Consider the following 27,472-nt stretch of genomic DNA (forward strand, 5'->3'; position numbering starts at 1 on the left):
GTGATAGAGGCAATAACAGAGATGCCATAGATAATTTGTATTTAAAATCTTCGTTGACTAGACTGCTAGTCACGGAAACTAAATCTAGACACCCGCTATTTCGAGTGGTATCGCTAATAATCTGACAAAGTCGGTAAATTTCGTACCCAGCCGATGAATGTTGGGGAATGAAAATGCTCGATAGAGAAAAATTGGAGGCACAAAAGTAATCTTCGCACAATATTGGATTTACACTAAAGGTTGGTCAAAGTGTAGCCAGTAGGTCGGTAAAAGGCGCCATTTACGATAGGTGATTTTGGAAAAAATGAGCATGCAATAAATTTACTTAGTCTCGGAGGCCTGGAAAAAGAGCAACCATTAAGTTAGTTCGGATAGGTAGAACAACACCTCCGCTCTGCCAGTATGCTCTTGATTCTGAATGAAGCATAACCAGGCGCCATGGGTCCATTGTTATGGACGGCCTAATGCAGATATGTTTTTGTGATGCACACATGACGAAAGTGTTTAGAAATATCTAAAATAGTTTTGAACATTTATTTACGATGCTCTGGACAATAATATTTAACAGTGTAAAATGTTAAGTAGAACTTGACATCCGCCAGCGCGGAGCACTTGCTTGAGAATGAGGACAAGCCAAGGTAGATAGAGGAGACGCAGACGTAGAACAGGGAGAGGTACTACACTTACTGATATCATCACCAGAGGCCATGAACAAGCAATCAGATTTCCCAGTTGTAGCGAACGTCGATGTTTAAATCATAGCCACATTGCAAACAGTTGAGCCGTTATTACGCACAGAAGCTGGTGCGTTCCAGAATTTTCGCCTCATAAAGCTTACTCTAAAACATTGGTCTTCATTAGTCGAGATTTCCGAATCTTGAGTTTCGCTACATTTTTTATGATGACAAGTTTTGCCGAGATTCTCAGCGTTTAAGAATAAGAGATTGCAGCGTGCCTTTCAACTTCTTTCTAGATAGTGATAACGTTCATTTTGAGGACGTGGGATTTTTAATTTTTCTGTGATTAGTCAGAGACATTAGCTGGCAGGTACTCGGTGTTTTCTTCCTCGCCCTCACATACTTCACACAAGATAATGCTGTCACACGGTGACTGGTTGTGTATTTCACCCTTCTTCGTTCAATCGTATGCATCATTCGCCATTGAAAACATCTGGGAACCATGCTTCACAGAGTGAATTGATCTCACGGCAAATAGATCATTGCAGGGCAGACACTCGTGACTGCGCCGGTTTAAATCGTCCATGAAGCTGTTCCTTTACGTCAGGTATATCTGGCGCGACCTTCTTTTGATTTCTAAATAATTCAGAGAACACAGAAAGAATTGTATAGCTTCCAAGGCGCTCTAAAGGTGACATAAGAGATCTGTTCACCGAAGAGCTGGAGGCATTTGTTTTGCAATGGGTAGGCGCGTTTGACCCTGAGTAAATTTCCATGTCATACCATGGTAAAAGTTGGCTAAAGCATCAGAGATCATTTAAGCACAAAAAAGGCACTTCGTGGCCGGGGTAGCAACCGCAGGAACAAGTGATTATCAGAGCGAACGCAACGCGCATAAAGAGGACCTGTTGTACTCTTTTTCGTTGTCATTCGTTTAGCGCTGTTTTTTCCAAGAAACATGTACCAACTAGCTCAACTCTCCGTTTTATTCCGTTTTATTGCCGTTTTAATAAAGAAGGTAGGGCACGTGGTCATGGAACAAGCAACAATTGAAAATCGTGCTCTTGCCGCAGCCACCAAACTAACTGAAGACAGATACTGTGGCGACCTTTTTTTTTAATCCAGTCGTTTAATGTCACGCACCCGCCGCCAATGATGATTGGTTCGTCGATTCAGGCTCCATACCAGCCAGAAGATCGGGGAACCTCGACGCAGTCGGAAGGTGTTTAAAACTGGTAACTGTTTCTGTGAAACATTTAGAGCACGAGTGAATGATCACCGCAATTGTAACAGGAGAAAATGTCATGCATAGCATTCTGGCCAGCTACCAAAACTGCAGCACAAGCAAGCAAATATGCATGCTCGAATGGTTACAGCAAGCGTGAGTGTTATCTTGAATGTAATTTAAAGGGCAGGAATGTCACCTTTAAGCTTGATCTAACGCTCGCTGAGAAGTATGAACCGTATATGTAGCCCTGAAACACTACAACGTGGTCAGTACATTGTTTGCCCACGTGACTGCTGACCATTGGCGACATGCTATTCCAATTTATCAGCAAAAGAAACCACTTCGTGCTCCTCAGCGGGCGTGCAATATTCCTCCGCAGAAACCCGAATAATTAACGCGCCTGTTTTATTAATTGATATATCTGGTGGAATTTGAGCGTATTTTTTTCTTGCCAACCGCTAAATTCATTTAGCGTGATAATTGGTAAATGACATTACCGACAGTAGAGACAAGAAAGCAGTGTAAGTAAACGCCGAAAATTGCGTACTTGAACACGTTGCAAACTACTATCTGCTAGAGGAAAAAACAGATTGAGGAGCGATCATACCATGGGATGCGACAAAACTGCGTTCACAGTGTTGGTTTTAAATTTCATTTCTTTTTTTTCCTTAAGGGCGTGAAGGAATTGCAAAAATTCGCTTTTACGTTTTCGCTTTTATTATTTTCAACGTCCGAATCCAACTTTTAATTTGATTTCATGGTCGCTTTTTCGTTCCGCGCTGCTTGGGCTTGTGGTGTACGTGGGCTTCTGGCGGATGAAGGCGGGTGGGCTGGGGTTGGGTGGAGGCTTAAGCCTACGGACTGCCTCGTATTGAGTAATGGTACTTCTAATGCTAATATAGTAAAGGAATGCTGCATGCTCTTCCCCGCAGTTACAAAACGAGGTACTGAAAGTGATTGATTAAACGTGGCCTGGCTTTTTGTGTCCGTACTCTGCTGCTGCTGTGGAATTCGAGAAAATAATTTATTCTTCGGATCCGTTGCTCAACGCAGCTAGCTAATAGGCCTCGGAAGACTACCTCAAAGATAGTGAAAGCTGCGAATAGTTGATTGCTCTTGGGATGAAGATATTCAGTGCCTCCCAAAATGTCACTGAGTTTGCAGTCGTGGAGGATATCGAGGAAGACTTGTTCGAATTGGTCAGCTTGGAGTTCTTGTGGACGACTGCTGAGAGATTACTGGTAGTGGTAGTCGATGTGCGGTCTATTTTTATCCGCGGCACATTAATCGTGCCATTTCAAGGGAAATTAAAAGACGAACCCAATAAACATTCGTTTCTTAGTTCGCGGGGCTGATTAAAACTCTTCAAAGAACACGCAATCTCATTGGATGAGCGACTGATCAAAAACTGGCTTCAGTGAAGAGAAGAAAGAGGCCTTGGTACTTTTTTGTTCAAAAACCTTTTTTTTCTGAGCAAAAAGTGGATCCATGTCGATTCACTAGATGCTAATGTCCAAAAGTGCTACATATGGCTCACTTTAGCATGTAAAATATCTTTATTGCGCCTTGGCAAATGTACTGTGATGTTGAAATACCAAGTTTTTCACAAAAGAGAACAATATCCGTTATCTTCCGGACGAAATGATTATTCAGGGTTTATTTATTCCTTAACAAGACACTGAGGAGGTCTTGACAGTGACTTCGATCGATACATTACCGGATTCTAGCGACAAACGGCGATGCTTCTTCTGCAAATGGAGCTTTTATTAGCGGAAGGAGACAAAAATATTTGCTTATTTATTTACAGATACTGTGCTCTTAAGGAGACCAAGCATGTGGGCGTTTTTGTAAAAAACATTTTCCTTTAATTAACATTAATGAATATATATACTCTTGTGCTTATACTCTTGTGCTTCCTTCCTTTATATACATGAGTACTCTTGTGCTTGAGCAAGAAACACACAAGGGAAAAGATGACAAACATGAACAAGTTGGCACTTAAGTATTGCGAAATGATGGTTTTCACGTAATCAGAAGGAAAATGCACTTGCAGAGGCAGCCCACAAGAATAATGATAACAGGGTAAAAATAGGGGAAAACAGGACTTAAGATTACGAAGAAAAATTCATGAGTAACGTCTAGTCAAAATTATCAGTGGAAAAAACTGAAGAGAGGAGACGATTCTATTGTGTAACTGTACGAGGAAAAAAGGAATTCTGAATCAAGTTAGTGCGCACGTGGAAAGGGAGAAAATTGCGAGCCTAGATGCGTGAGAGGGGTAAAGTTTAATGCATGGCCGTCCGTTAAATTCTAGCGACTCGTTATACATGTTGGAAAGAAATTTAAGTCGGGCTATAGTTCTTCGCGATTCTAGGGTAGGGGCATGGTTGTCAACCATTAGTTGTGAAGGGTAATCGGTAGACCTGAACTTGTTAAAAATGAAGTTCACTGCTCGTCTGAGAACCACCTCAACTTATGTTTGTCCTTGATGCGAAAGAGATCCCATACTATTGCAGCGGGCTGTAATTATGGCAATCACTAAGGTGTGTAGGCTGGAAGTTTTAATTCTGGAAGTGCTATTTTCAGTTTATTGCTCACAAAGCTGAGTTTTTGAAAAGCGGATGAGCAAATGTTCTCAGGGTGTTTGCACCATAAAAGAATCTAAAAAGTTGCACTTAAGTATTTATATCCAGGGACTTCCGGTATTTCAGTATTATTGATGCAATATGGAAATGGATTGGGCTGATTTTAGTTCGTGACGCGAAGTAAGACCCTTTTCAGTGTTTAGGGTCATAAAACGGGTCTTGCACCATTCATTAATTGTGGCTAAACTAGTGTTTACCTGAAGTTGATCGCCACCATGTGACCTGTTTAAGAGCAGGCAATGATCGGCGAACAATCTGATGCGACACGAGTTATTTCATCAAAATAGATTAAGAAAAGAATCGGTCCCATTACCTTTTCTTTCAGCAACTGCGGATGGAACCAGTAATCCTCCATAAACTGAGCACGGTTCAACAGATACGCTCTTATCAAATTTAAGATAAACGTAGGGAGTCACAGATTTGTCAGTTTTTCAAGAACATTGCCGCGAGGGACGCGATCATACGCTTTGCTGAAGTCAAGAAAGATAAGATCCGCCTTTCCAGAATAATAAATTAGAGCGATTTCGTGAACTGTTGTTGAAAGTTGCGCACATGTAGACAATATCCTTTAAAATTCATGATGACATGAAGACAGTAATTTGTTACTTTCGAGATAATTTGTTACATAGCGAGCGATGACGTGTTGTAGTGTTCTGCAGCATGCAGAAGTCAGCGAAACGGAACGATAGTTTTCCACAAGTAGGCGGTCACCCTCCTTGTGGACTGCTATCACAAGGGCCACACGCCAATCGTCAGGTAAAGTTGCAGTGCTCACAGGTACAGAGAATAAATCGGTTAAGATTTGCGCAACAGGTTCGGCATAACGGTGAAGGAAAGAATTTGGTACGCCATCTGGGCCGAGAGATGATTTTTGTTTTTGCATTTACCAGTAATAGCACCCCCCCCCCCCCCCCCCCCCCCCCAAAAAAAAAAAAAAGTTATGTAGTGTGACACTTGACCCAAGCAAGATGAAGCCTATATGGCACTATCAACATGGGTGACTACAGAACGAAATTATTCATTCAATATGTTAGAAATTTCCTGAGGATCGGCGACCACATTACCCGGTTGCCTTATTTCTTGCAAGTGTGTGTTTTTCTTTTGCCAATGTATCGCCAAAATTTATAGAGACTAGTTTTAATGTATTTCGGCAAGACAATGGAAAGTATTCTTTCGGGCCTTGGAGAAACCACAGAAGAAACCACAAAAGAGACACCACAGACGAGCGTTGGCTCGCAACTAAAGTTTTTATTGAAAAGAACACGAAAACTATACATTAAAGTCATATGAAATTGCAGAGCTGGGATCACTAGCAGAAGCAGTTCTAATGGTGGTCCTTTAGCCAATCATTTGACACGCGGTGAAGTACTATCAAAACGAGATATCCCCCTGCTTAGTTTCCCCCAAGATAAGATCGTGAATTATAAGAAACAGAACCTCTGTGTCAACGAGCAACAAGGAAGGCTGGCTTATACATTATGGCTGTTTTTTTTTTGCGGATAAAATATGCTCCCATTAGTTCTCGGGTTGTCTAATCCCGGTTGCAAAACAGAGTCTTTGTATTTGTGACCAGTGGGCCATTTTTCTTTTTTCTTACCTTGATTCGCGCCATCGCGGCAGTGGTCTTTTAAATGGAAATATCTGGAATGTGACAGTGAATTGAGATGCTCTCGCAAACGAATGTTAATACAGTGACTGGTCTGACCTATATAAACTTTCTTGCATGACAGAGGAAGCTCATACACTACTGCGCAGGCGCAATCTACTAGCCTTGACCTATGTGATACCTGGCATCTAAACGGGCTGATGTTAATCACCTTCTCATGTCTATCCCTGATGGCACGGAAGAGCCCGTTGAACTTATATGTAGCTGAAAAATCGATGTCCACCTCAAACCATCAAGCAACATTCTTCAAATTGTGAGCAGTTGTATGTATGTATGGAATTACAGCTACTTTCCGATTCACTTTTTCACGTTTTGCTCTCAGAAACCCGGCTCTCAGCACTCGCAAGACCTTTTCACATGTTGCCTAGATAACACAATCTGAAAGACCTGCGTTTTTGAGCCTACGAACCGGTAGTTAGTAGCGCACTATCATGAATACAATGATAGGAAAAGTTCATTAAGCTGGACCGTATGCAAGACACTGCAATTCTGTTTTTTTACAATCTTTGAGTGCCCCGATAAATAGTTTAGCACCTGTTTCTGAGACCTTGGTGAATACATCCAGCACACGTGGCCGCTTTGAAAAACAGCTTCTGACTAAAAACCTGGAGACCATCATTCGATGGCACCTCAGAAGTGAAGTACAGTCCCTTTGCACATTCGCGGAACAGCTTCAATTTGCCAACCATTCCCCTACTGAAGCTGTATTTTGCAACCAGAACCAAAAAATTATCTGCATATCTTCACTTTCGCAACTTCTTTCTCCCGAAACGAGGAGACAACGTGTAGGGGCCGAAATGCATTCTTGGCCTTAAAGTCTCGCTGTCTGTGGTGGCGCCCTGATTATGAACCCCGCTGCGAGCTCTTTGTTGAGCACCTCAATGTCTATGCCGCTTTTAAATATTTATCTAAAATAAGGTTTCTATGTCCGGTGGCAGTGCAGTTCATGGTTTCATGCCTGAAAGATGTGAAAATGCTTCTTTCCGCAAAAAATTTTTAGTGTTGCTAGATTCAGCCCACGCCTCTAAAATTTGTTGAAGTCGCAACTCTGTTTTCTGCCGATTTTCACCATGAGTATTTGGTAACGCAAAGGCGTAAGATTTGACCGTATTTACAGGCTTACAGCATGTTTTGAATAAGGAAGTTATGTCAGTACTCTCATTCTGAGATGTGCTATTTAAGCAGAAATATATTCTTGGCCTCTTACTCGTACTTTCAGAGCTTGGCTAAAGCGGCCGGCCGGTCTATGTGGTCTTTGTCCCAATCGTCATCAGATTGGACGTATGGTAGTAAGTTGCCGGCAAGCGCTTCAAATCACTTCTCAAACACTCTCTGCGTGTATGTTTAGCGGTTACAACTAGACATCAAGTGAGGCACGCTGGACGTAACATCCAGCCAAACGCTTGTGAGATGGCCAGTCAGGACGTTTGCAGCGATTGCAAGTAGTTAGCAAAGACTTGAAAGCAGCGCATCGTTCATCCGGTGATTGACTAAGGTGAGCGATTAATGAAGGGATGACCGGACAGGGCTATAAAAAAATAGGCAACGTTTACGTTTGCTTTCGCTGACATTGGTGACTTATGCAGCATAGCGTAAGCTTGCTGACTTTTATTTATTTTTGTTTGTAGAAAACCTTGCACAAATTTTCTTCACATTACATTTCTACATCAGTGGGCTTCACCGGAGCGAACACTTGCTGAATTTTGTTTTAGTAATGAGATGTTGTGATTGACATAATGTCCAAGCTGTTTCTACCCCAAATTTTCAGTATTGCTGTATAACCTTGTTCTGTGCCCGCTGTGACCATCTTATCTCTGTGAACTACAGGTCTCATCTGCACACATCACACAATGCCAAACCTTGCTATGCTTGCCCTCTCAGGTAATCCGCTCCGATACCCTAAGAGACCCGTGGTTATCTTTACTTTGCACTACCTTGCCCATTTCATCTTCTCCTTGATTTAAACTATGACATCACTCGCTTGTGTTCATTCCTTTGTCAAATAGAGTTATATCTCTCTCTCTCTTTCTCCTTCACTCCGTCTGTTCTTTACTCATAACCTACCTGCAGTACTTTGTGTCTGTGCAGCTGTATTTACAGTGTTTGCTTAACGCATTTGAAAAAAAAAATACCTGGTCCGCTTAGGATTTTGATAGTCACATGCACAGGTCCGAACGCTGCTGCATATACTGTATTTCTGCTTCAAAAATTTTAGATACTTGACAAGATGTGGCTGCTAGATTTGCCATTTGAGACAAAGAATGCTACTTTCGTGATGCTGCTGTCATCATTGTCTTGTCGGCAACCGTTCCAGAAACAGCTGCCGCATCTAGCATCGCTTCCTTTGTTTACGCCGCGAAATAAGGGTGCCACAGCGGTGCAGACAAGCCATCACGCAGACCATAGGACCGTGCCGGTCTGGACTGCACCAACCGCTAGACAAAGAGCAGCATGTGCTGCTCGGACATGTCGCTCTCATTATGCGGCCACTGAACCTGCATCTCCCAGACGCGCAGCGGCAACGAGGGATGGTTGTTGATAGAAAAAACAAAGCTAAGTAAGGGGGCTCCTTTACCGACCAGACTGCATTTAATGCAGACGTGCGGCAGGCTGGTTGGGCAGCTTTACGAAGCCATGAAAGAAGGACAGCCCAAAAACGACAACCACAGGGGAGGACAAGACACAAAAGAACGCTACTATCAACTGATTTATTTTGTCATCAAGGCCCCTTTGTATAGCCAGCCAGTCACATCATATGTCACACTTTGCAGTGCCAGCTATCTTAGACTAACAGATAAGAAAGGTTTAATCGCCTCTTCAGCTGTAAATGTAGCTATCGTCAAAGACAGATTGGAAAAAGGAAAAAAAAGGAAAATGAAAAAGAAAGAACCGCGCATAACATACGAGCAGGCAAGAAAGTAAAATCTGTTACAAAGATTGTTATAAAAATTATTCCAAAAAAGCGCCCTCCGCTGAGTACAGGCTTATAGGTGGATCGCTAATGCAGTGCTCCGCCTTCTTGCTAATATGAAAAGCTTCAAGCAAAAGTCTTGCTTTTATAGAAAAACTCCTTCCCAGAATCTTCGCTTCTTTGAAGTTGGGTACGCGCTTGCAAGCCAAAATATGCTTCCCTAAGTTGGCGAGCTTATCTTGTTTTATTATATTTATAGAATGCTCCCTTTCCGCAGGACAAGGGGATCAAGCAAACCATTCCTATGGCATATCTAACAAATGCTTCTTTATGCTGCTTTTTGCAACCACGCTCGGCCTCAGCGCATATGCGGGGGCACAGCTTAGCCAACTTGTTTCGCGCACAGAAAACAAGCGGAACACTGTGCCTGCTGGCCTCTTTTTTCAAGTTATGTGACACCTTATGAATATAAGGCCTTATCTGAAACGGCATAACCCCATAACCTGAAAAAAGTGGCCAGCATGCACAGTGTTTCGCTTGTTATCTGTGCGCCAAATAAGTTGGCTAAGCTGTGCAGCCGCATAAGCGCTGAGGGCGAGCACGGTTGCGAAAAGCAACATGGAGAAGCATTTGTTAGATGTGCCATAGGAGTGGTTTACTTGATCCCCTTGATCCCCTTGATACCGCTAGCGCATTCTGAAGCCTGGTCGTATGAAGCAACCCCTGGGGCTGCTGAAGTCTGCGGAGCGCCACACGCATCATCCACGTCGACTATAGATACTCTGGTCCAGACCATGATGCTTCAGTCGGCAGTGGTGCTTCTGCAGCCCACGTCATGATTTCCATTCAATATTGAATGTAATAGAGCATTTCCATCTTCAAACAATTGCATTGTTTTCGAGATTTTGTGTTTTGTACAACAGTTCGTTGTCCTGTGGGTGTACCTTCCTAGCTGCTGCATGAAGTCATGACAGCAACGTGAATGAGAAAGGGGGGAAGGAGGAATGTAACGCATGTAGCAGTCTGAAGCAGGCACTTCTGGAGAGGTATACTGGAGAGATATATTCCGGAGAGATATACTCGCTGAATTCAGGGATCTGAAAAAAAGCGTTGACTTCGTTAACAAATCATGTGATGACATATCACAAACAAAGGCCGATGTTAAGGAACTAATCAAAGGAGTCCAAGCGTTAAGGCACACAAATCACGCAATGAAAGAAAAAAAAAACGCAAGTAAGCAATGCGAGTAGAGGAACTGCAGCAGTATTCCCCTATAAATAGGCTATAAATAAAATGGGTACTGAAGAACAGTTACCTAGCTGACGTTGTCGTCAATTTGGGCCAGTTTACTGGTGAACAAGTGTCGAAAGTTAACTTTGGAGTCTACCACACATCCACACCATTGCCGCGTGAATTGTCAAACATGCAAGTGGCCTCGTATATCGTCAGTATCATCATCATCAGCTTCACGAAGCCCACTGCAGAAAAAAAGCCTCTCCCATATACCTCCAGTTATCCTCACCTTCCCCAGCTGTGGCTAACCTATCGCAGCAAAATTCTTATCTCATCCGCCCACCTCACTTCCTTCCGTCTCTTATTACGCTTGCCTACTCTTGCAATCAAATCTGTTACGCTTAAAGGCCTTTGGTCATCATGTCATCATATTACATGGATTATCCAAGCCCATTAATTCCTCTTGATTTTGACTAGGATGTAATTAACCCGCGTTTGTCGTCTGACCCACTCTACCCTCTTCCTGTCTCCTAACGTAACAAAACCAATTTCCTTTCCACAGGTCGGTTGTACTCAAGCTACGTTTCTGCCCGATAGCTAAGTACGGGTAAGGTGCAGCTGTTCTATACTTTTATCTTAAGGGATATTAGTAAATTGCGGTTTATTATTTGAGAGAACCTGCCAAATGAGCTCTAGTTATATCAATTTTGTGATTTCGATCTCCGAACACTACCTGCCCCAAGGAAGGGTATTCGCTTACCATTTTCAGCGCCTCGCTATTAATTGTAAACTGCTGTTCCCTCCCGAGACTGTTGAGCATAACTTTGGTTTTTTGCATATTAAGTTTCAGAGCCACCATACTTCCCTGCATGTCTAAGTCGCTGAACATGCAATTGATCCTGTGATTGACTCAGCGAATCGTGATCAGCGAATCGCAGATTACCAAGGTATTCTTTTATTAGGGGGACACTGAGGAGAATTTGAAGTTCGCTTGTGCCGTTAGAATGCTAGATATTAACCACAGGGGTGTGCGAATAGTACTTTTTACAACCGAAGCGAATATTTTGACGGATATTTGCTACTTGGGCCAATATTGAGTGAGCAATGGTGGCGAACAGCGAAACGCTGCTTTCGCAGTTATAGCTGCATCTGTTAAAAGGCGCAACACCGATCTCCATTTGGGTGGTCGCAACACGATGTCAGTTTATTAACTTTATTATCGTCATGGTATGCTAATAAGAAAAGTACCTTTTGCTTTTGATAACGGAAGATAAGAAACAAGCGTGACATCTGGTACATGAGACGGGTGAGAGCTTACGTATAAGGCTTAGCCTCTGAGGTCAGGCATCAACGACGGGTTTGCTGAACCTAACTGAGCCCTGCCGCGGCGTCCAATGCCTAAGTCCTTGTATGAGCATTACAAACACCGCCTCGTGACTGGGCCGCACCGTGGCGCTAAACCCTTCATCCTGGCCATACCGATGGCGCAGCATGGTAATACGGCGTGTATGGTCCCTTTTTTTTTTTGGAATAGTCACGGATGAAAAATATGGCAAGCCTTTATCGTGATTCACGCCAATGATTCGAAACGTATTGGAAAACTTGAGGTTTCAAATAATTGGAACCATTCACTATTTGATTCATTCGAACCTTCGAAAATTAGGATAGTCGATTCAGTGCTGCGAATTTCCAAATATTCGCACACCCCTAACAAAGACACCACTCATGGTGAAAACAAAGCTCGTGTAAGGAAGAAAAGAGCTAGAACTAAAATACAGTTGTGGCCGCCAAAGGCAAATACAGCAAGTACCAACGCATATACTAAAAAATGAAAAATCACGGATCTCTGAGGTTGACAAACGTGAATGAAGGTTGCTCGTTCGTTTATTAAAGAATATAAGTTTTCTTGTGAAACCACTAGTACACGTTTATCACACGAGGAAGACGGCAAAAAGAAACCTTATTGTTGCAATAGAAAGAACACCTATACATGGCGGCACAACAGGCGGCCAGCTGAGCTTCGGTATTTTTTGGAGCTTAGCCGCTATGCGCTTCGCGTGTCTGAGTGGTTTCGTTTTTGACGGGTCTCAATTTACAAGTGTGGAGCAGCAGAGGAACTCCGAGTGCCCCTCTAAGTGCTCTTCGAACGAAGTTCATGCCGCGGCTGGCATCCACTATGAGGAAAACAGCTGTGGCGAGCTAATGTTGCACGAGCCTCCAGGCTATCGCAAACGCACCGCTTGATGTGTTCGCTTTGTCAACGCACCAAGGCGCTGGGCTGCATAAACATAACCACGCGGGCTATTATTGCAGAATAGGGGATATGCAAAATTGCGCAAGTAAGCTTTCCCACATAACTACGTTTCGAAAGACAAAATAGCCGACTTCTCTATAAAAAAACAATGAAGTCTATAGGACAGGCGCTGAGAGTGTGTATAGAATGTGCGAAACGTATTTTGGAAGAATCAAACAAAAAAAACTAGCGCTTCTTCCTTTGTTCCAGCTCGAAACGCATACTCAGCCATCTTGTCTTGGGCAACACTGTTCTGTAGGAAAACGCACTTGCGGAGTTTGCACATCCCCTTCTGAAATATGTCCGTACGTACCACTCTCTACATCAGTAGTGACGGTGGCTCGAAGGTGACAGTTGTCGGAGCAGTAGCTCGGCTTGCTGCCGAACTGCTTACTCCTTGGCACTCGGACCATCGTGTCATACCCATCGCCTCAGCCTTCCAAAGCATCGCATGCTGAGTGGGGTTGAGGTCGCTGAAATGAATAGCACAGTTCTTCCCTAGAACTTCACTGTCGGGATCGACTACGGGAACCATCATAATGTTGGTGCAAACGTAAACGAAGTGACGACGGCTGACAGGGGCCTTCAACGTCCGGCCGGCGGTTCTTTAAATTTCGTCTGCTGCTAGGCTGCTCCGCACAGCCAGCAATCACAGAGTCCACATTTGCGTCGGTTTACGCCACTTTTCTGATATTTCGTTATCGGAGACCGGAGTTTGAATTACAAAGGAGGGAATGAGTTCAACATTAAATCCTAATTTTTAGCTATAAATTCATATTTCGTCGCCGTAGAAGCGGTAACAAAGCCACTAAATGCCAAACTGTCGTATTTTTCTCACGTAAAAAATTATCTAAAAACTTATGATCATTTTTCTTTTAGCTATTAACCCCAACTGTCTCCAATCCAGGCCTCTGAATGCCTCCTATACACAGCCGGCGAATAGCATTGGCTACATGTACCAACTGGCCCGCATTTCAACCCTTCTGGCTACATAGTGTACCCCGGCCTGATACCCTTCCTTATTCGAATATTACTGCTAACTGTATCGACGACTATGTTGGCTGCGCAGCAGTTACAGTATTGTTACGCAGAACCGTGCACACCCTGATATCGGAATGCCTGCATGACTGCTGAGGTTTCGACTGATCTAATGCTTTTTCGTAATCTATCGAGGATATATATAGGGCTTGGTTATATTATGAACATTTCTGTATCACCTCATTGATAGTGGAAATACAGTCGGCTGTCGAGTAGCCTTTACAACAGCGTGCCTGATCATTTGGTTGATTGAAGTCGAAGGCTGTCCTGACTCGACTGGCTACTACCTTGGTAATTACCTTGTAGGCAACGGAGAAGTAGGCTGATCGGTCTGCAATTTTTCTCGTCCTTGACATCTCGTTTCTTAGGGATTAAGGTGATGTTAGAGTTCGTCCAAGCTCCCGGTACGCTCGAGGTAACAAGCTCTGAGTATAAAGGCATGCTAGTTCTTTTAGCACAATCTCTCCACCTTCCTTCAACAGATTTTTTACCTGATCCAGCTTTCTGCTGTTATGCATGATCTCTTAAATAGATGTTTTCTGCTGTCCTTGTGGCTGTGCAATCGTCTATTCCCATAAAATTTTATAGCATGGCCATTTTACCTTTCCTTCAGTATAAATTCACATTCACTGAAAAGGAAGCCTGATTGGTAACTAATCGCTGATACTGCTATTTCTTTTGAAGCCGTCGCAGTATGAAAACATCTTACGGTTACAATTCTGTTCTTTCAATCTATTATGCACAAGCAAAATTTTGCGTTAAGCCGTCCGCTGACGCCTGTGGGGGCATACTACATGTTCGAGAATATTTTTCGAAATTGTTCGATATTGTTCGAAAAACTGCTTCAAACATACTGTTACGCTGGATGGCCTTTACTGTAGACGGGGTCCAGTCGGACGTCCTGTGTCAGCTGAGTTAGGCGAGAGAAAAAGCCGCGATCATTGTTCTCTCTCGTGCGCGCAGAGCGCTTCAATATCTTCGCGGCTGTTATTCTTTTTCCCTGCGTCGCCGAAGCCCACGGGGCGAATTATGAATACTGCGAGTATGGCAGGGCTTCATACGTGCCACGTGATACACTTTGGTTTTCTTTTAAACGCAACTAGTTCTGGTGCACCGTGCAACCTCGAAAGTCACTAATAATCGTAATAATCACGAACGACCCCTCGTAGCGCCTCAGCAGTTTCTGGTGAAGGCTGCCAGCTTGAGTGGTTGCCAAAGCCAGACCCCTTAACCTATTGCCCACAGAAGCTAATGTCAGCAAGCCGGGATACGCTGAGCTTCTTCAGCGTATCTTCTGCGACACTCAGCGATGCAGTGGTCGTCACTGGCGGAGAATAGCAAGATGGTTTTTAGGGTGCAGCGATGTGGACTAGTGTACAATTGAAAGAAAGAGCTAGCCCCGTCTTCTCATGGATGGTGGTGTGGAAAGCGTAGGTGATAAAAGGCAGTATGGTGCCGTAGTTGTTGTGATCTCAAGCCGCACACATATAATAAAGTTTTATGCGTATTTATCTGATGGTCACAGGGTTATAAGGTGAGTATAAGTGGAAAGTTGTCACAAACGCAGGCGCTCCTCCACTACACTCGCATTGAACCGACGGCCTCGTTCATTTATTATAACGGCGGTCCAAGGCACACGATGACAGTGCGGAGTATCAAGAGCGGGATCGTTTCACAGCAACGAGCAAGATAATCGGCGCAGACTACTATGCAGCGATTGCCACCGGAAGACTTGGGGAATGGACACGGCGCATCTATGCCAAATTGCTCGAACGTAGAACTGGCAGGCGTCACAGGGTGTAGCAGGTGAACAGGAGTAGATGTAAGGCGCTTGTGCCGCTGACACTGCCTGCAACTGGCCGCGTGCCGTACAGTAGTGGAACGGATTTTTGGACAGTAAACCAATCTTGCGCACGGCTGATTCTGCGATCCTAGTCAAGATGATCACAGGTGAGGTTGCCATGCAGTACAAATAAAAAAAAAGTGGAAAGGTTCTTCGTAACTACGAAACTATAACCGTGTACCCTCAACGGAATGTTTTTTTTTTCCAATAGGAGACAGTCATGTGCACAGTGAAATAAGGGAGTAATTACTCACTGGCATCCACCCGAGCGCAGCCATACGACTACAAAGGAAAGCTATACAGCTTTCTCAGAAACTTCGCAGTTAAAGAAAAATTCGTCCTGGTCTGGGGTTCGAACCCAGGACCACCGCTTCACCGGAGCAGTCGCTCTACCAATTGAGCTAACCAGGACGGCAAGCTTATGGTAGGGCGAGAGCGAATTGATCAATAACTCGAAGTAGCAACTGTGTTGGTCAAATGTTTAGGGGAATCCCCCAATTATTGATCAATTCGCTCTCGCCCTACCATAAGCTTGCTGTCCTGGTTAGCTCAATTGGTAGAGCGACTGCTCCGCTGAAGCGGTGGTCCTGGGTTCGAACCCCGGACTAGGACGAATTTTTCTACCTTGGGGGATTCCCCTAAACATTTGACCAACACAGTTCCCACTTCGAGTTATTGATCAATTCGCTCTCGCCCTACCATAAGCTTGCCGTCCTGGTTAGCTCAATTGGTAGAGCGACTGCTCCGGTGAAGCGGTGGTCCTGGGTTCGAATCCCAGACCAGGACAATTTTTTCTTTAACTGCGAAGTTTCTGAGAAAGCTGTATAGCTTTCCTTTGTAGCCGTATGGCTGCGCTCGGGTGGATGCCAATGAGTAATTACTCCCTTATTACAAATCTACTCCACCTTGGGGGATTCCCCTAAACATTTGACCAACATGTGCACAGTGTATCACTTTGACGGACTGAGAGATTGATCTTGGCCGATTTCGACCAAAATATATGTCCAGCCATAACTCAGCAGGCACGACACGACGGCGCCTGCAAATTTGGCCCGGGTAATTTCCAAAAATTTGGCACTGCCTACCCTCGAAATATGACCTCGCCCGATTTGAAGCAAAATCGAAGGCTAGGAATAATTTGGAGTGCCCAAAACAATCACGTGTCTAAATTGCTATTGCTGAGCCTTTGCGTATGACCGAGGTTAAACCCCGCCTAACTTTTTTTTTGTCGAAAGCCGATAGCTTGGTTGCTGTAGCATCGCAACGATGGTACAAACCACAAATGATCCCTTTTCATACTAACCGGTAGGGATGTAAGTCCGACATAATTAGCTTCTGCGTCCTAATTCTGGCCACTTTCGCGCAAATGGATGTGCATGCCATCAACTGCCACTGCTGAAAACATATACGCCAGTTATTTTGTGTGCATTCATGCACAAGAGGTTTTAGAAAAAAACATGGATGGAGCCACTATTGTTGCTTCAATCCGTGGCAGCCTGAAGAACCGCGACATTTCTGTTTTTCATAGAAACACGCTCCTTTGTGCAGCACATTTCCTCGATATTAATTTGAGAGCACGAAGGCAGCATGATATGTCCAGCAAAGATCCCTAGCCGTTGTTAACACCGCGCTCAACTAGCCACGGTCACGTGTGACGGGTCGATGCCCTACAAGCGTTCACAATGCACCCATGACAGCTGATCGCCAAGCTCCTCCACTTGTGCAAAACTCGGTCATCGCATAGTCCTTGAGGCTGCGTCATATGTGGGGCTGCGTTTGAGCTGCTATCACCGAGCGATGCTTCAATCTGTGTGCTAAAATAGAGTTACATTAAAAGTAGACATGAACTAAAGTGATTATCAAGAGACATAACGTAGAATACATGCATAATTGCAATGGGCGAATGCCTTGGAACAAACTGCAACTAAAAAGACTTAGAATGCTCTTCGTACCGTTTAATGCCTGTTCATACGTTAACATTCTATTTTTTGCAACTCCCTCATGGTGTCCTGGAAAAGTTTATTTCATGACCGAAATTGCTTTGTCTACCTATGTGACCTGCCAAATATATGTAAAAAAAGGAAACAGCCCTTTATGTTGATCCTAAAGGAGTGGTAATTACATGCAATCACGCGAAGCCAATAGAAGTTCAAGCTAACTGTGAGCTGGAAAACAAAATCTCTAAATATGGCTAAACACCGCAGGACGTCTCGCTCTAAAGATTAGATACTTGAGCGTGTTTGTGTATTTCGGACATGAAATAGGAAGTGCGAAGTGAAAAGGGGAAAAAGTGACAAGGGTTCAATCAAATATCAATCAAATATTTATTTACATCATCCAGATGTTAGGGGCGCAGACAAAAAGCTCTCACTGGAGCTTGATTGCGCGCCTGCGCCCCAGTACAAGGTTTCAAGGTTTGTTCAATTACATATATTGGCAGCAACTAACAAAACAATTGCGTTTGAAGAAAAATAAGCGAGACACAACTGACTCAGAAAAAATAAATAAAAGAGAGATAAAAACAGACAGAAACAGCAAAAAAAATAAGATGCAAAAATAATAGCTTGTAAGGCTAACACAAAGCATTTAGCAATAATGGTAAGTGATAGCTGAGCATTTGACGTCCATAGTTAGTTCATAAAACCGAGTACACATTTCACATTGGGTTCAATCTTCAAATGGAGGGGCACTTTATCTCAGCTCTAAGGGCATGACGCAATATCTTTAGTGGGTTCATACCCATGTATGCTGAATTGCTACTTGCTACCTAAGATTCATAGATGGCGGCGAGTCCTCACATACCACTACCAGCGCAGTGGCGCGGCGGTTAAGCGATGGTCCACTGCACTGGCAGGTGGCCGTTCCTATCCCAGCCACTCGTCGGGATTGTGCGACCCATGTTGCTCTTCCCGGGCAGCCTCTCATGCAGCTCGCATAAGGTTCCTTCGAACATAGTCGGGCTTACCTGAGTAAATCGGGTAATTCGCTTTATGCTGAGCTGGGCTAGTTGGATAGAATGCATCGTGGAAAAATCAGCGCAGCAAACGGACGAGTACAAAAGAAGAAAGAGAGCGTTCGTCTGTGTCTTGGTCCTGTGGTCGTCCCTTTGTTGCGCTGAATTTTCCAATGTGTAACTCGGGTAAGATCGGGTAGTAACTCGAGTTGCTAGACAAAAGCAGAAGATCGAAAGAACATACCTACGTACGGTGACAAGATTGTTGGTCGGCGTTGGAGAGCGTATGAATGTTTTCGCATTAATAACTGAAAGCAACTGGGTGCGCACTCGGTCTGTGCGCACAGAGCTGAAAAATATAAGTTTGTAGCAAAATGCAGCAAATATTTCGTTCTCCTTTCGTAACGCCAGAATTTTTACTAGTACTGCGAAGCTGTCTGCTGTCGCTACAGGCCCCGCTTTGTCGCTTTGACAAGGGTCTGTACAAAACTAGCGGAAATTAGTTTCTTACTGCTAGAATTTCTGTTGTGTCTACAAGCCGAGGTACCAGAACACAAAATACAACAGAAAAATCGGTTCGGATGACATTTTTTCTTGTGTTTTTACATAGGTTTTTTTCTAGGTCTTTATCCACGCGCGTTACGTATTTCATCGCTGCTTTCTTTTGCACGTTCCAATAAGAAGATTTCAGCGCTGGTTAAACCTGTAACAAATTTTTAATAATATCTGCTGTTTGGGATATTCTGCACTTGAATACATTAAATATAACTAATAAAAATACTTTATTTTTAAGGACTAAAGCGGCGCCCCACAACTAAGCAACGCCGTAGTTGTTGACACCCAATCCTGGTCCCCCGGTGGGCTTTAACCTGTACCTGTATAGCATATGGGCGGTGATGCATTTTACCTACATAGAAATGAAACCCGCTGCTCCGTCCTGACTGCCAAATTGTGTACTGACTAAGCCACCAAGACGACGAACGTAGAAAAACTTCCCATGCCTACTTAGCTGTTGACGGCAAGTATTCATTAAGACAACTGAGTGTTTTGTATTGCAGACATCCTTACTACGCCTTGGCCCATTTCATTTGTGTCCTACGTTTTACAGGTATACCTGGGCCACACTTCTGCATGTTGTCTACACAGCGTGATTAGCTCGCAACAATCTGGATTTCTAATCGGCGTGACAACCACTCTAACTTCGCATGCCAGCGTGGGTAGGTTCGATCCTCAGTGGTCCACGCAACCTACCACTTTTCCAATGGATACAAGCGTTCTGCCGGGATTGTATTCTATATGCAGTCCATTTTCTGTTGTTCATTCCGCATCCACTGGATCCTCAGTCAGTGGTCACTCCGATATATGCGCGCGTTTCAAGTGTCTGTGGCAAGCGACCCGGCCACTGGGTAGTCGGTGACCGGACCTCACCATTGGCTGCAATTGGCTGCGATATGGAACCAATGGTGAGGTGCGGTCTTCGACCACCCAGTGGCCGCTGCTCTTGCCATTGACACTAGAAAGCCCCTGTGAGTGGTAACTCACAGGGGACCGAATGGACACGAAATGGACATCGAAAAAGGGGCAGGTTATAGAATACGGCCCCTCATGTGATGCTCCACTTGTGCTGAATGAAATGCTCGGAAAATAGGTTTTGCTCAACCCCGCCTACCTCCCCGCCCTCTAAGTAGGACAAGAAGGATAATAAAGACGCTGTTTCGTCAATCTGTCTGTCCTTGGACCCTAAAAATGACAGCTTTATCATCAATTCTCGCCTATCATTTTTAGACGTCCTCACACCGGCCCGCCACTTCTCAGGAAACTTAAAATAGTGATATTTCGAATCGAAAAAATCAGTAGTGTTCATCATAGTTTTTAAAGAAATAATAAAAAGCCTTTCTCTCAACAGCTACCAACCCCCGTATTAGCATACACGCTATCAGATATGTTAAAAGCGTATAGTCGTCGTTCACGATGGAGTAAAATATGAAATAGCGTTTGATTAATTGGTAAGATAAAGTTCGAATTTTCCAGAATTCTGTAATCGAAATTCTTTCTGCAACCTGATTAATATGTTGATAACTGTGACTGAGCCCCGCACCCCCCCCCCCCCCCCCCCAATATGTCAAACTTCTTTTACTGTACCAATCTCAGTGGGATATACCGGCTGTTTCAGCGAACAATTTCAAAAATTTTCAAAAATAGGATTTTTGAGGTAAAGTTATGGCTTTTGCGGCATGGCATTGCCAGGCCTGGCGGACAACAGAAAATCGGTAAATCATCTTAACTAGTGAGTTTAACCAATTTCTAATAGTTAACTTTTTACCTATTAGAGTTAGGCGCCTGGTTGCAATTAGAGATCTGTGGTCGGTCGTTAGTAATAGCCATATCAGTTTTTAGAATTTCCAAAACGCGATTACCCTTGGCGCTGTGGTGCGACAAAATTTCGCTTTTTCAACTAGTTACGTGCAGTGGAGCGGTTCCTTTTCCTGCATGCTTTCAAAAGCGCATGTATTTTCACCCGATGCAGCCAAACTTTGTCGAGCCACAGCGGCGACGGTAATTGCGTTTCCGAAATTCTGAAAACTGATATGGCTATTACTAATGACCAGCTACAACTCTCTAATTATCATAAGGCGCCTAATTTTACTAGTAAAAATATTAACTATTTAAAATTAGTTAACCAGCTTACTGCCTAAGGCGATTCACCGATTTTCTAGTGTCCGCCAAAACTGGTAATACTATGCCGCAAAAGCCATATTTTTACACCAAAAGCCCTATGTCTGAAAATTTTTGAAAGTGTTCGCTGAAGCACCCGGTATAATATTTTTGAGATAGTTTTGCGTCCTTAATACTGGCACAAATAAATTTTTTCTGCCAATTATTGTTACTGTTCTCACTAAGGAAGTTTGTGTGACATTAGTTGCTGCCATTTTTATTTCGTTTATTTTCGGTAGCACCGCGCTAGCATTATTATAGGGGCCCAGCTGACGTCCTGTAAGTGTAACTGGCGTTGTTCCGATGTAAGAAAATTCAAACCGAAGGTTAAAGGAAATAGAAGAGGAAAAATTATGGATTGGACACTTAAGCTCCACATTAATGGTAGGACGCGATAGCGTTACCAGGTTACTGCTTCTATATGCGTAATTTGTAATTCTCGAATTTATAATCATATATCGCTAGAAGTCCTCATAACACTCCTGGCGCAGTGGTGCAGCGGTTAAGCGACGCGCCACTGCCCTGCGATGGCAGGTGCTGCCGTCGATGGCGCTTGTGAGGCCCGGGTAGCTCTTCGCGAGCAATCTCGCGCAAGCAATCATTAATTAAGTGGACCCTACCACGGTGGTCAGTTCGCTCACAATGCGGAGGGCAGATTGTGATTAGGCGACAAGGTGACGTGTTCTAGGTGGCCCACCTAGGTTGCAGGAGCGGCCGGTTGCTCTGGCCGCTCCGGCTGCGAGGCTTCAGTTGGTCGACGCCGAGGACGCCGGATGATTTTTTCCGACATATGGGTACAAGCGGTTGCTATCGCATTGAAAAAGTACAGCAAGAGTAAGAGAAAAAAAAAGCTATTCAGCCAATCCGTAACCCATTAGCTGCCCCTGCCAGACGCTGTTTAATATTAGCTCCCCTCATTGGGCTCCCCGAGATAACGCGCCGAGTTCGAATAACACGGGAGTCTCGAATTTTAATCAGTGCTCGCGCAGTGCCGCCTCCCTTTAACACGCGCGGCGCTCGGCCTCTGTGCGCAGTCGCTAGGTGGGACGTCCGCTTCGCGCTCCGACACACCATGCACCGAGCGGCCAGGAGCGCTTCTCCCCATCTCCCCAGTCGACGAGAGCGCCGCTTAGGAGAGCTACCTCGGGGACGGGAGGCCGGGAAACTGGGAGGCTGAACAAGGGGCGAGGGGATGGTGACGTACGAGACTGCAGGAGCAAGAGCAAGGAGGAGCGAGTCGAAGAGAAGGCATCGACTAAGGGCAGCGAAGGAGGGACGAGGGACAGGGAGGAAGGAAAGGAGCGGAGAGGCAAGCGCCACCACCCGCGCCGCCGACTAGGGGCCCCAACGCGCGCGCTGTTAGACGCCCGCGTGTCAGGGAGCCGCGAACAACGCAGCGAGTTGCCCGGCTGGCACGAACTTCGCCGCAGCTGTTCAAGCGCCGTGCGCTCCTCGCAACTTCGTCCGCTCGGAACTTTTTGCTTTGCTCTTTTGGACTCTCTTCACACTCGAAGGCTGGGAGCAACAAGTGAATGTTCGGAGCGTTCCGCATAGACATTCCTTCGAAATTTAGCTTCTGGTGCTTTGAGGCGCGAGTGGGTTACGCAGGAAAAAACCACCGGACAAGCAGGTAAACAGAAGAAAGTGTGAAATTTTGCTTTTTCCGCCATTTTCGGTCAGGAACTATTCGATAACTGCCATCTTACTTGCAGCTTGTGAAGCTTTCAAGAGAAACGTTCAGAAACGGTGCACTTTGGCTGGCCGTCTCTCAAGCATAGTGTTTTTCGCGCCCGAACGCTGCGACATCGGACTTGGGCGCTCACCTGGAAGACTGTTACCTTTCTACGAATCCTTAGCTTCGTGAAAGAAGGAAAAGAAACAGGCTGTGGCAGCTTGCTATTTGCAGTTTTTTTTAACTTTTAAGATACTAGTTTTTTCTCAGCACAAAAAACGCAGGATCCCCGCACGGATGTCGTTGCAAACAAAAGGCCCACTGACTGGATGGTCGTCTGCGCCAGACATGGGAGAAGAGGACACCACCTTCTCTGAAGACCTCTCTCTTGACACCAACGGTTCATCATCATTGCTATATCTCATGCGAGAGTCTTTCAAGCCGTTGCAACCAGAGGTGCCTTCGGACGACAACATTTCGTACGAAGGGTCGGTTGGCAATATCTCGATTTCAGATTATCCTCCTATGAACGCATTGGGATTCGAGCTTCAGGCGTTTCTCATCGCGCTGTACAGCCTGACAGCCCTGCTCGCTCTCGGCGGCAACGTGATGGTAATCGTGGTGCTGGTCCTGGGCCGTCGATCATCACGCGAACTGCGGCTTTTCCTGGTCAACTTAGCCCTGTCGGACATCGCCATGGCCGTGTTCTCCATACCGTTCACCTACACTGACTTTATGCTGGGCCGTTGGATCTTCGAGCCACTCTTCTGCCCCGTCGTTCTCTTCATGCAGCATGTCTCGGTCATAGTCTCTGTCTACACTCTGACCGCCATCGGTGTCGATCGGTGAGTACTATCCTCAGCTCATATTTCATATTTTACTGGTCTCATACACGGACTCCCCCGTATATCATTCTGTGTACGTATTCTACTGAAGCTTGCCTAACAAGCAAGCATCTTGTTGCCCTTTGAAGAAAATATCTTTGTCTGTCTTGCATTCTTTGTGGGATTCAAGTGTTTTTTGGCACATTTCGTATCGCTGCTTGTACGCCATTCCAATGCAAACTAAACATTCGTATCACGAAATAAAGTAACCGACTGCATGTATTACAGCTTTCAACTTTTCGCATTTTCGACACTATTGGTCCTTAGTTGGTAACAATTGATCTAAAGTTCTCACAAAGATGCGGACTCCTAGTTCTACTTAGTCGCCGTCTTGCTTACATGGGCAAAAAAAGAGAATAATATTTCGCCACAGTGAAAAAAAGAGGGATACGTTTGTCTGCATTAAAGCTTGCGGTGATTTTATGATCTCGCCTCGGATTTTTTTTTAAATTATGTGATGCTGATACCAAAGCAGGACATTGCGGCTGTGTGATCTGTTGCTACGCAAAGGTCGCGACAAATCGCACAACTGCAGAACTGCTTTAAAGCGTTACCAGTGGCATTTCTTCATGCGCGTTACAACAGCAACCTTTACCCACACGATCGTGAATCGGGCTGCTGAATTTTTTTTTTTCAGGGATCCCTTCTCTTCTGCCCAGTTGTACCTCGTTCTCTGTTACTTTCATTCCTTCTGGAATTATTTGCTGAACGATTTGAAACTGAGACATAGCTTGTTATACACTTGAGAGCTTTGCTGGAGCTGTCTGCAGCGGCACTTACTAAAATTCCCCATGAATCTCAACACCGAGTCTTCCTTATTTTGCGTAAAGTTATACGCGTGAACGCTAGGAAGACAATCGGCCCTGCTACGCGGAATTATAAGAAATAGCCTTTTTATGGAAAAGAAATAAATTTTATCGAGGGCATCACTTATTTTCCTTACAAGTGAAATTTTTTACTCTTTTATAGTGATTGAGTAATCTGAAATAGTACATATAAAAAGTACACAGCAGACAAAGGGTTTCTTACGCCATTAAAACAGCTGGTTCTGTAAAGTAGTCATGTACTGCATACTTCGTTTTTTCCAAATTTCAAGATATTGTCAATACAAGAGTTTCTGTGGATTTACAGGTTTTGTAAACATGACTTTGCGCGCGAAAACAGCGACAAAATATTGGTCCGTGTTCGACGGCAACAAAAAGAAATAGAACCACATGACGTTACGGTTTGCTTGCGTACATGTGTGCGCTAATTAGAGCTGAATGCAGCCTTCCGTGTCTCCATTAACTGAATCGTGATCCCCCGAAAGACTCGGCAAACGCGCAAATCGCATTCTTGGTGAATGATTGAGATGTCCACCACGAAGCTAATGGATAGCCAAATTTAGAGCAGCGGAAAAAGTAATCTCAAAAACAGTGTTTCGCAACAAAAATTGTGCGCAAACGTGGGCCAAGAGAGATATGTCTCCCGTGTCTGCAAAGCCTCCCAAATGCTTTTTCACCCAATCGGAACACTATCGCATATCTTTCTGATTTCACTATCAGTATAAAAGCGCAGGTATACGTTGCGCTGAGGATGTGCGACATACCTAGAGTCTGTACTGTTTCCGTTTACACGTGATACAGAGCTTTAGAGGTCGTTTCCTGACAATAAAAGTAATCAGCCGAGTAAGTGACAACATCGAGAGCAAAGGCAGCTGGCGAGTCGAAAGACTGATATTGTGTAATTGCAGTGTAAAGAAACAGCCCGGCTTCCCCCCGTATGACCTAGCAGTTCTTTAGCAATAGGCGCTTTGCCCGAAACACCATCGCGCTTATGTAACTGAGATAGTGAGAGCTCCTCGATTGGTGCCTTTAATTTTTCGAGCGTTTAGATTTTTTTGTTCATCGTTTCTCCACTGTAACCTTCATAAAAAAATCACCATTTGCTTCCATCGGCTTTTCCCTTCTCATTGAAATCTGAGGTGAAAGGTCACGTCCGAAGTGAAAGGTGACGTCCATTTGCAGTTAATTTTGTGTATCCTGATACACGTTTCTGAAAAAGCAAAACATGTACTTCATTCAAAACGTATTTAAGAACAGTGCGAATAAGATGCCCGCCTAGAAGAAGGGGGCAAAGGAAAGGAAAGCGGCTCGATGTTGTGGCCGAAAAAAGTTGCAGCTGCAGCTCTTTCGTGGTCCAGTTTTTTTTTTTGCAGTCGACGGCCTGTTCTATTCGCTTTTTTGCTTGTGCTTTCTGTATCTTTAAAAAAAATAAAAGCGAGTTTATTTAACCATGCTCTGTCAAATTCCTTGCTGATGCCAAAGTAAACTGAAGAATTAAAAAGAGTCAGCGCGGAACGCAAGCATTAATTCATAGCTCCCTACTAGCAACTGCACGGTGTGCTTGTATAGAGGTGCTAATGTGCTCGTTATCCAATACTACCCCAGCTTTGAAAGGGCTTCCTACGCACTTAACGCGTAAGGACTCACTCCCAATGTCGCCTTGTAGAATAATCCAGTTTGCTGGTGCCTTCTAGTCAAGGCAGAAAAGCGTCGGATGTCGACGCCATGACGGTAGGAAAGCAGAAGCTTGACGGCTTCGTCACACCGGCAGTAAGGTAATGTTGTTGTTCCAGCCATTCCGCGGGGAAGCTAATAGTAATCTACAATGGCTACTCTTTAGCCGCAGGCGACAGGCCAACATTACATTACAGGGCGCGAAGCCATTGGTGGAATCAGAGCAACAAAAGACAGTAATGCACAAGTGACGTACCGATAGAGGAGGAGAATCGCTGCCACTTGCGTAATGACGTGTGCAATCAAGCGACACTCTCTGGTAGTATCCGTTATTGATAACTAAGTCACACCGAAGGGGCTTTTAGACAGCCCTGTCTTGGCAGGCATCACTGGCAAAGCCGTTACTTTGGCATCGTGGTGAACAGCAAAAACAAGCACTATCATATATTTCCATTGAGAGGCTATTTCTTGTTGATAGAATAGTAAGGTTAAGCTTTCATTGCATTCCGATGGTTAGAGAACAAAGAACCTTCTCATATAGTTCTTCTCTGACACAATAGTGTTGCAGAAAGGAGAGATCTGATTTTTTCGAGAAAGGTGAGGTGCAAAACTTGCAATTTCAATGTGGGCGACTAGCGTCGACAACGACGCCGCGTATGCAACTTGCGAGCACGGGTGGCCTTTCAGGAACGAGTGCGCACAGTCCTTTCAGATGCATTGCTATAGAATGAGTGCGTCACCTCAAAAAGACAAATGATGATGACAGATCAGCCATCATTGGTGTTCCCGCAGTGAGGGTACGCACGCGAGCCAAGAGGAGTGCGAGAAAAACAATAATCTTCCTGCAGGTGCGGTAGACGCTTGTCACTGCGGTAGACGGGCGAGCGATAACTACCCGAGGAGAACGTTCCAGGTGCAGCGTGTGTCTCCAAGAAAGGCTAATGGATGTTAGAACTCTAGGAAATGGCGTCGAATATGCATTTAGCTCGCGTTGACGGCTACGTGTGCCAAATTATGGATGGCCTGGAGCAACAATAGTCGTGGCAGCAGTTCGTTCTCACAAAGGTAGGTCCAGATGGCTGTGGCTTTTTCGCAACTCTGGGCTCGTAAGACAAATTGATAAATTCAGCTCTCCTTCTTTATATGCCTTAGTGCACCTTTAGATCAAAGGATGTAGCGCAAGGCACTGACAAAATTTGAGAAATACAACAACGCG

The 27,472-nt window shown here is 44.6% G+C and overlaps 1 protein-coding gene and 2 non-coding genes across 3 annotated transcripts in view; all 3 read left to right on the plus strand.

Annotated features, from left to right (window-relative positions):
* Positions 1-16,072: 16,072 nt before the first annotated feature.
* On the plus strand, positions 16,073-16,146 carry TRNAS-GCU (transfer RNA serine (anticodon GCU)). The gene has a single exon. It is a non-coding gene; the product is annotated as a tRNA-Ser (tRNA).
* A 100-nt stretch (positions 16,147-16,246) lies between these two features.
* Positions 16,247-16,320, plus strand: TRNAT-GGU (transfer RNA threonine (anticodon GGU)). Its single transcript has one exon. It is a non-coding gene; the product is annotated as a tRNA-Thr (tRNA).
* Positions 16,321-23,222: 6,902 nt separating this feature from the next.
* The window catches only part of LOC149355064 (prolactin-releasing peptide receptor-like), a 329,760-nt gene continuing 325,510 nt past the window's right edge, over positions 23,223-27,472 (plus strand). The window contains exon 1 of the mRNA XM_089576057.1: positions 23,223-23,719. Within this exon, the coding sequence (XP_089432183.1) occupies positions 23,223-23,719 (497 nt within the window). The remainder of the gene's footprint in view (positions 23,720-27,472) is intronic.

This window comes from Amblyomma mixtum, chromosome 3, assembly GCF_055824585.1.
Source record: "Amblyomma mixtum isolate Tamu chromosome 3, ASM5582458v1, whole genome shotgun sequence".
In the NCBI taxonomy this organism is placed as follows: domain Eukaryota; kingdom Metazoa; phylum Arthropoda; class Arachnida; order Ixodida; family Ixodidae; genus Amblyomma; species Amblyomma mixtum.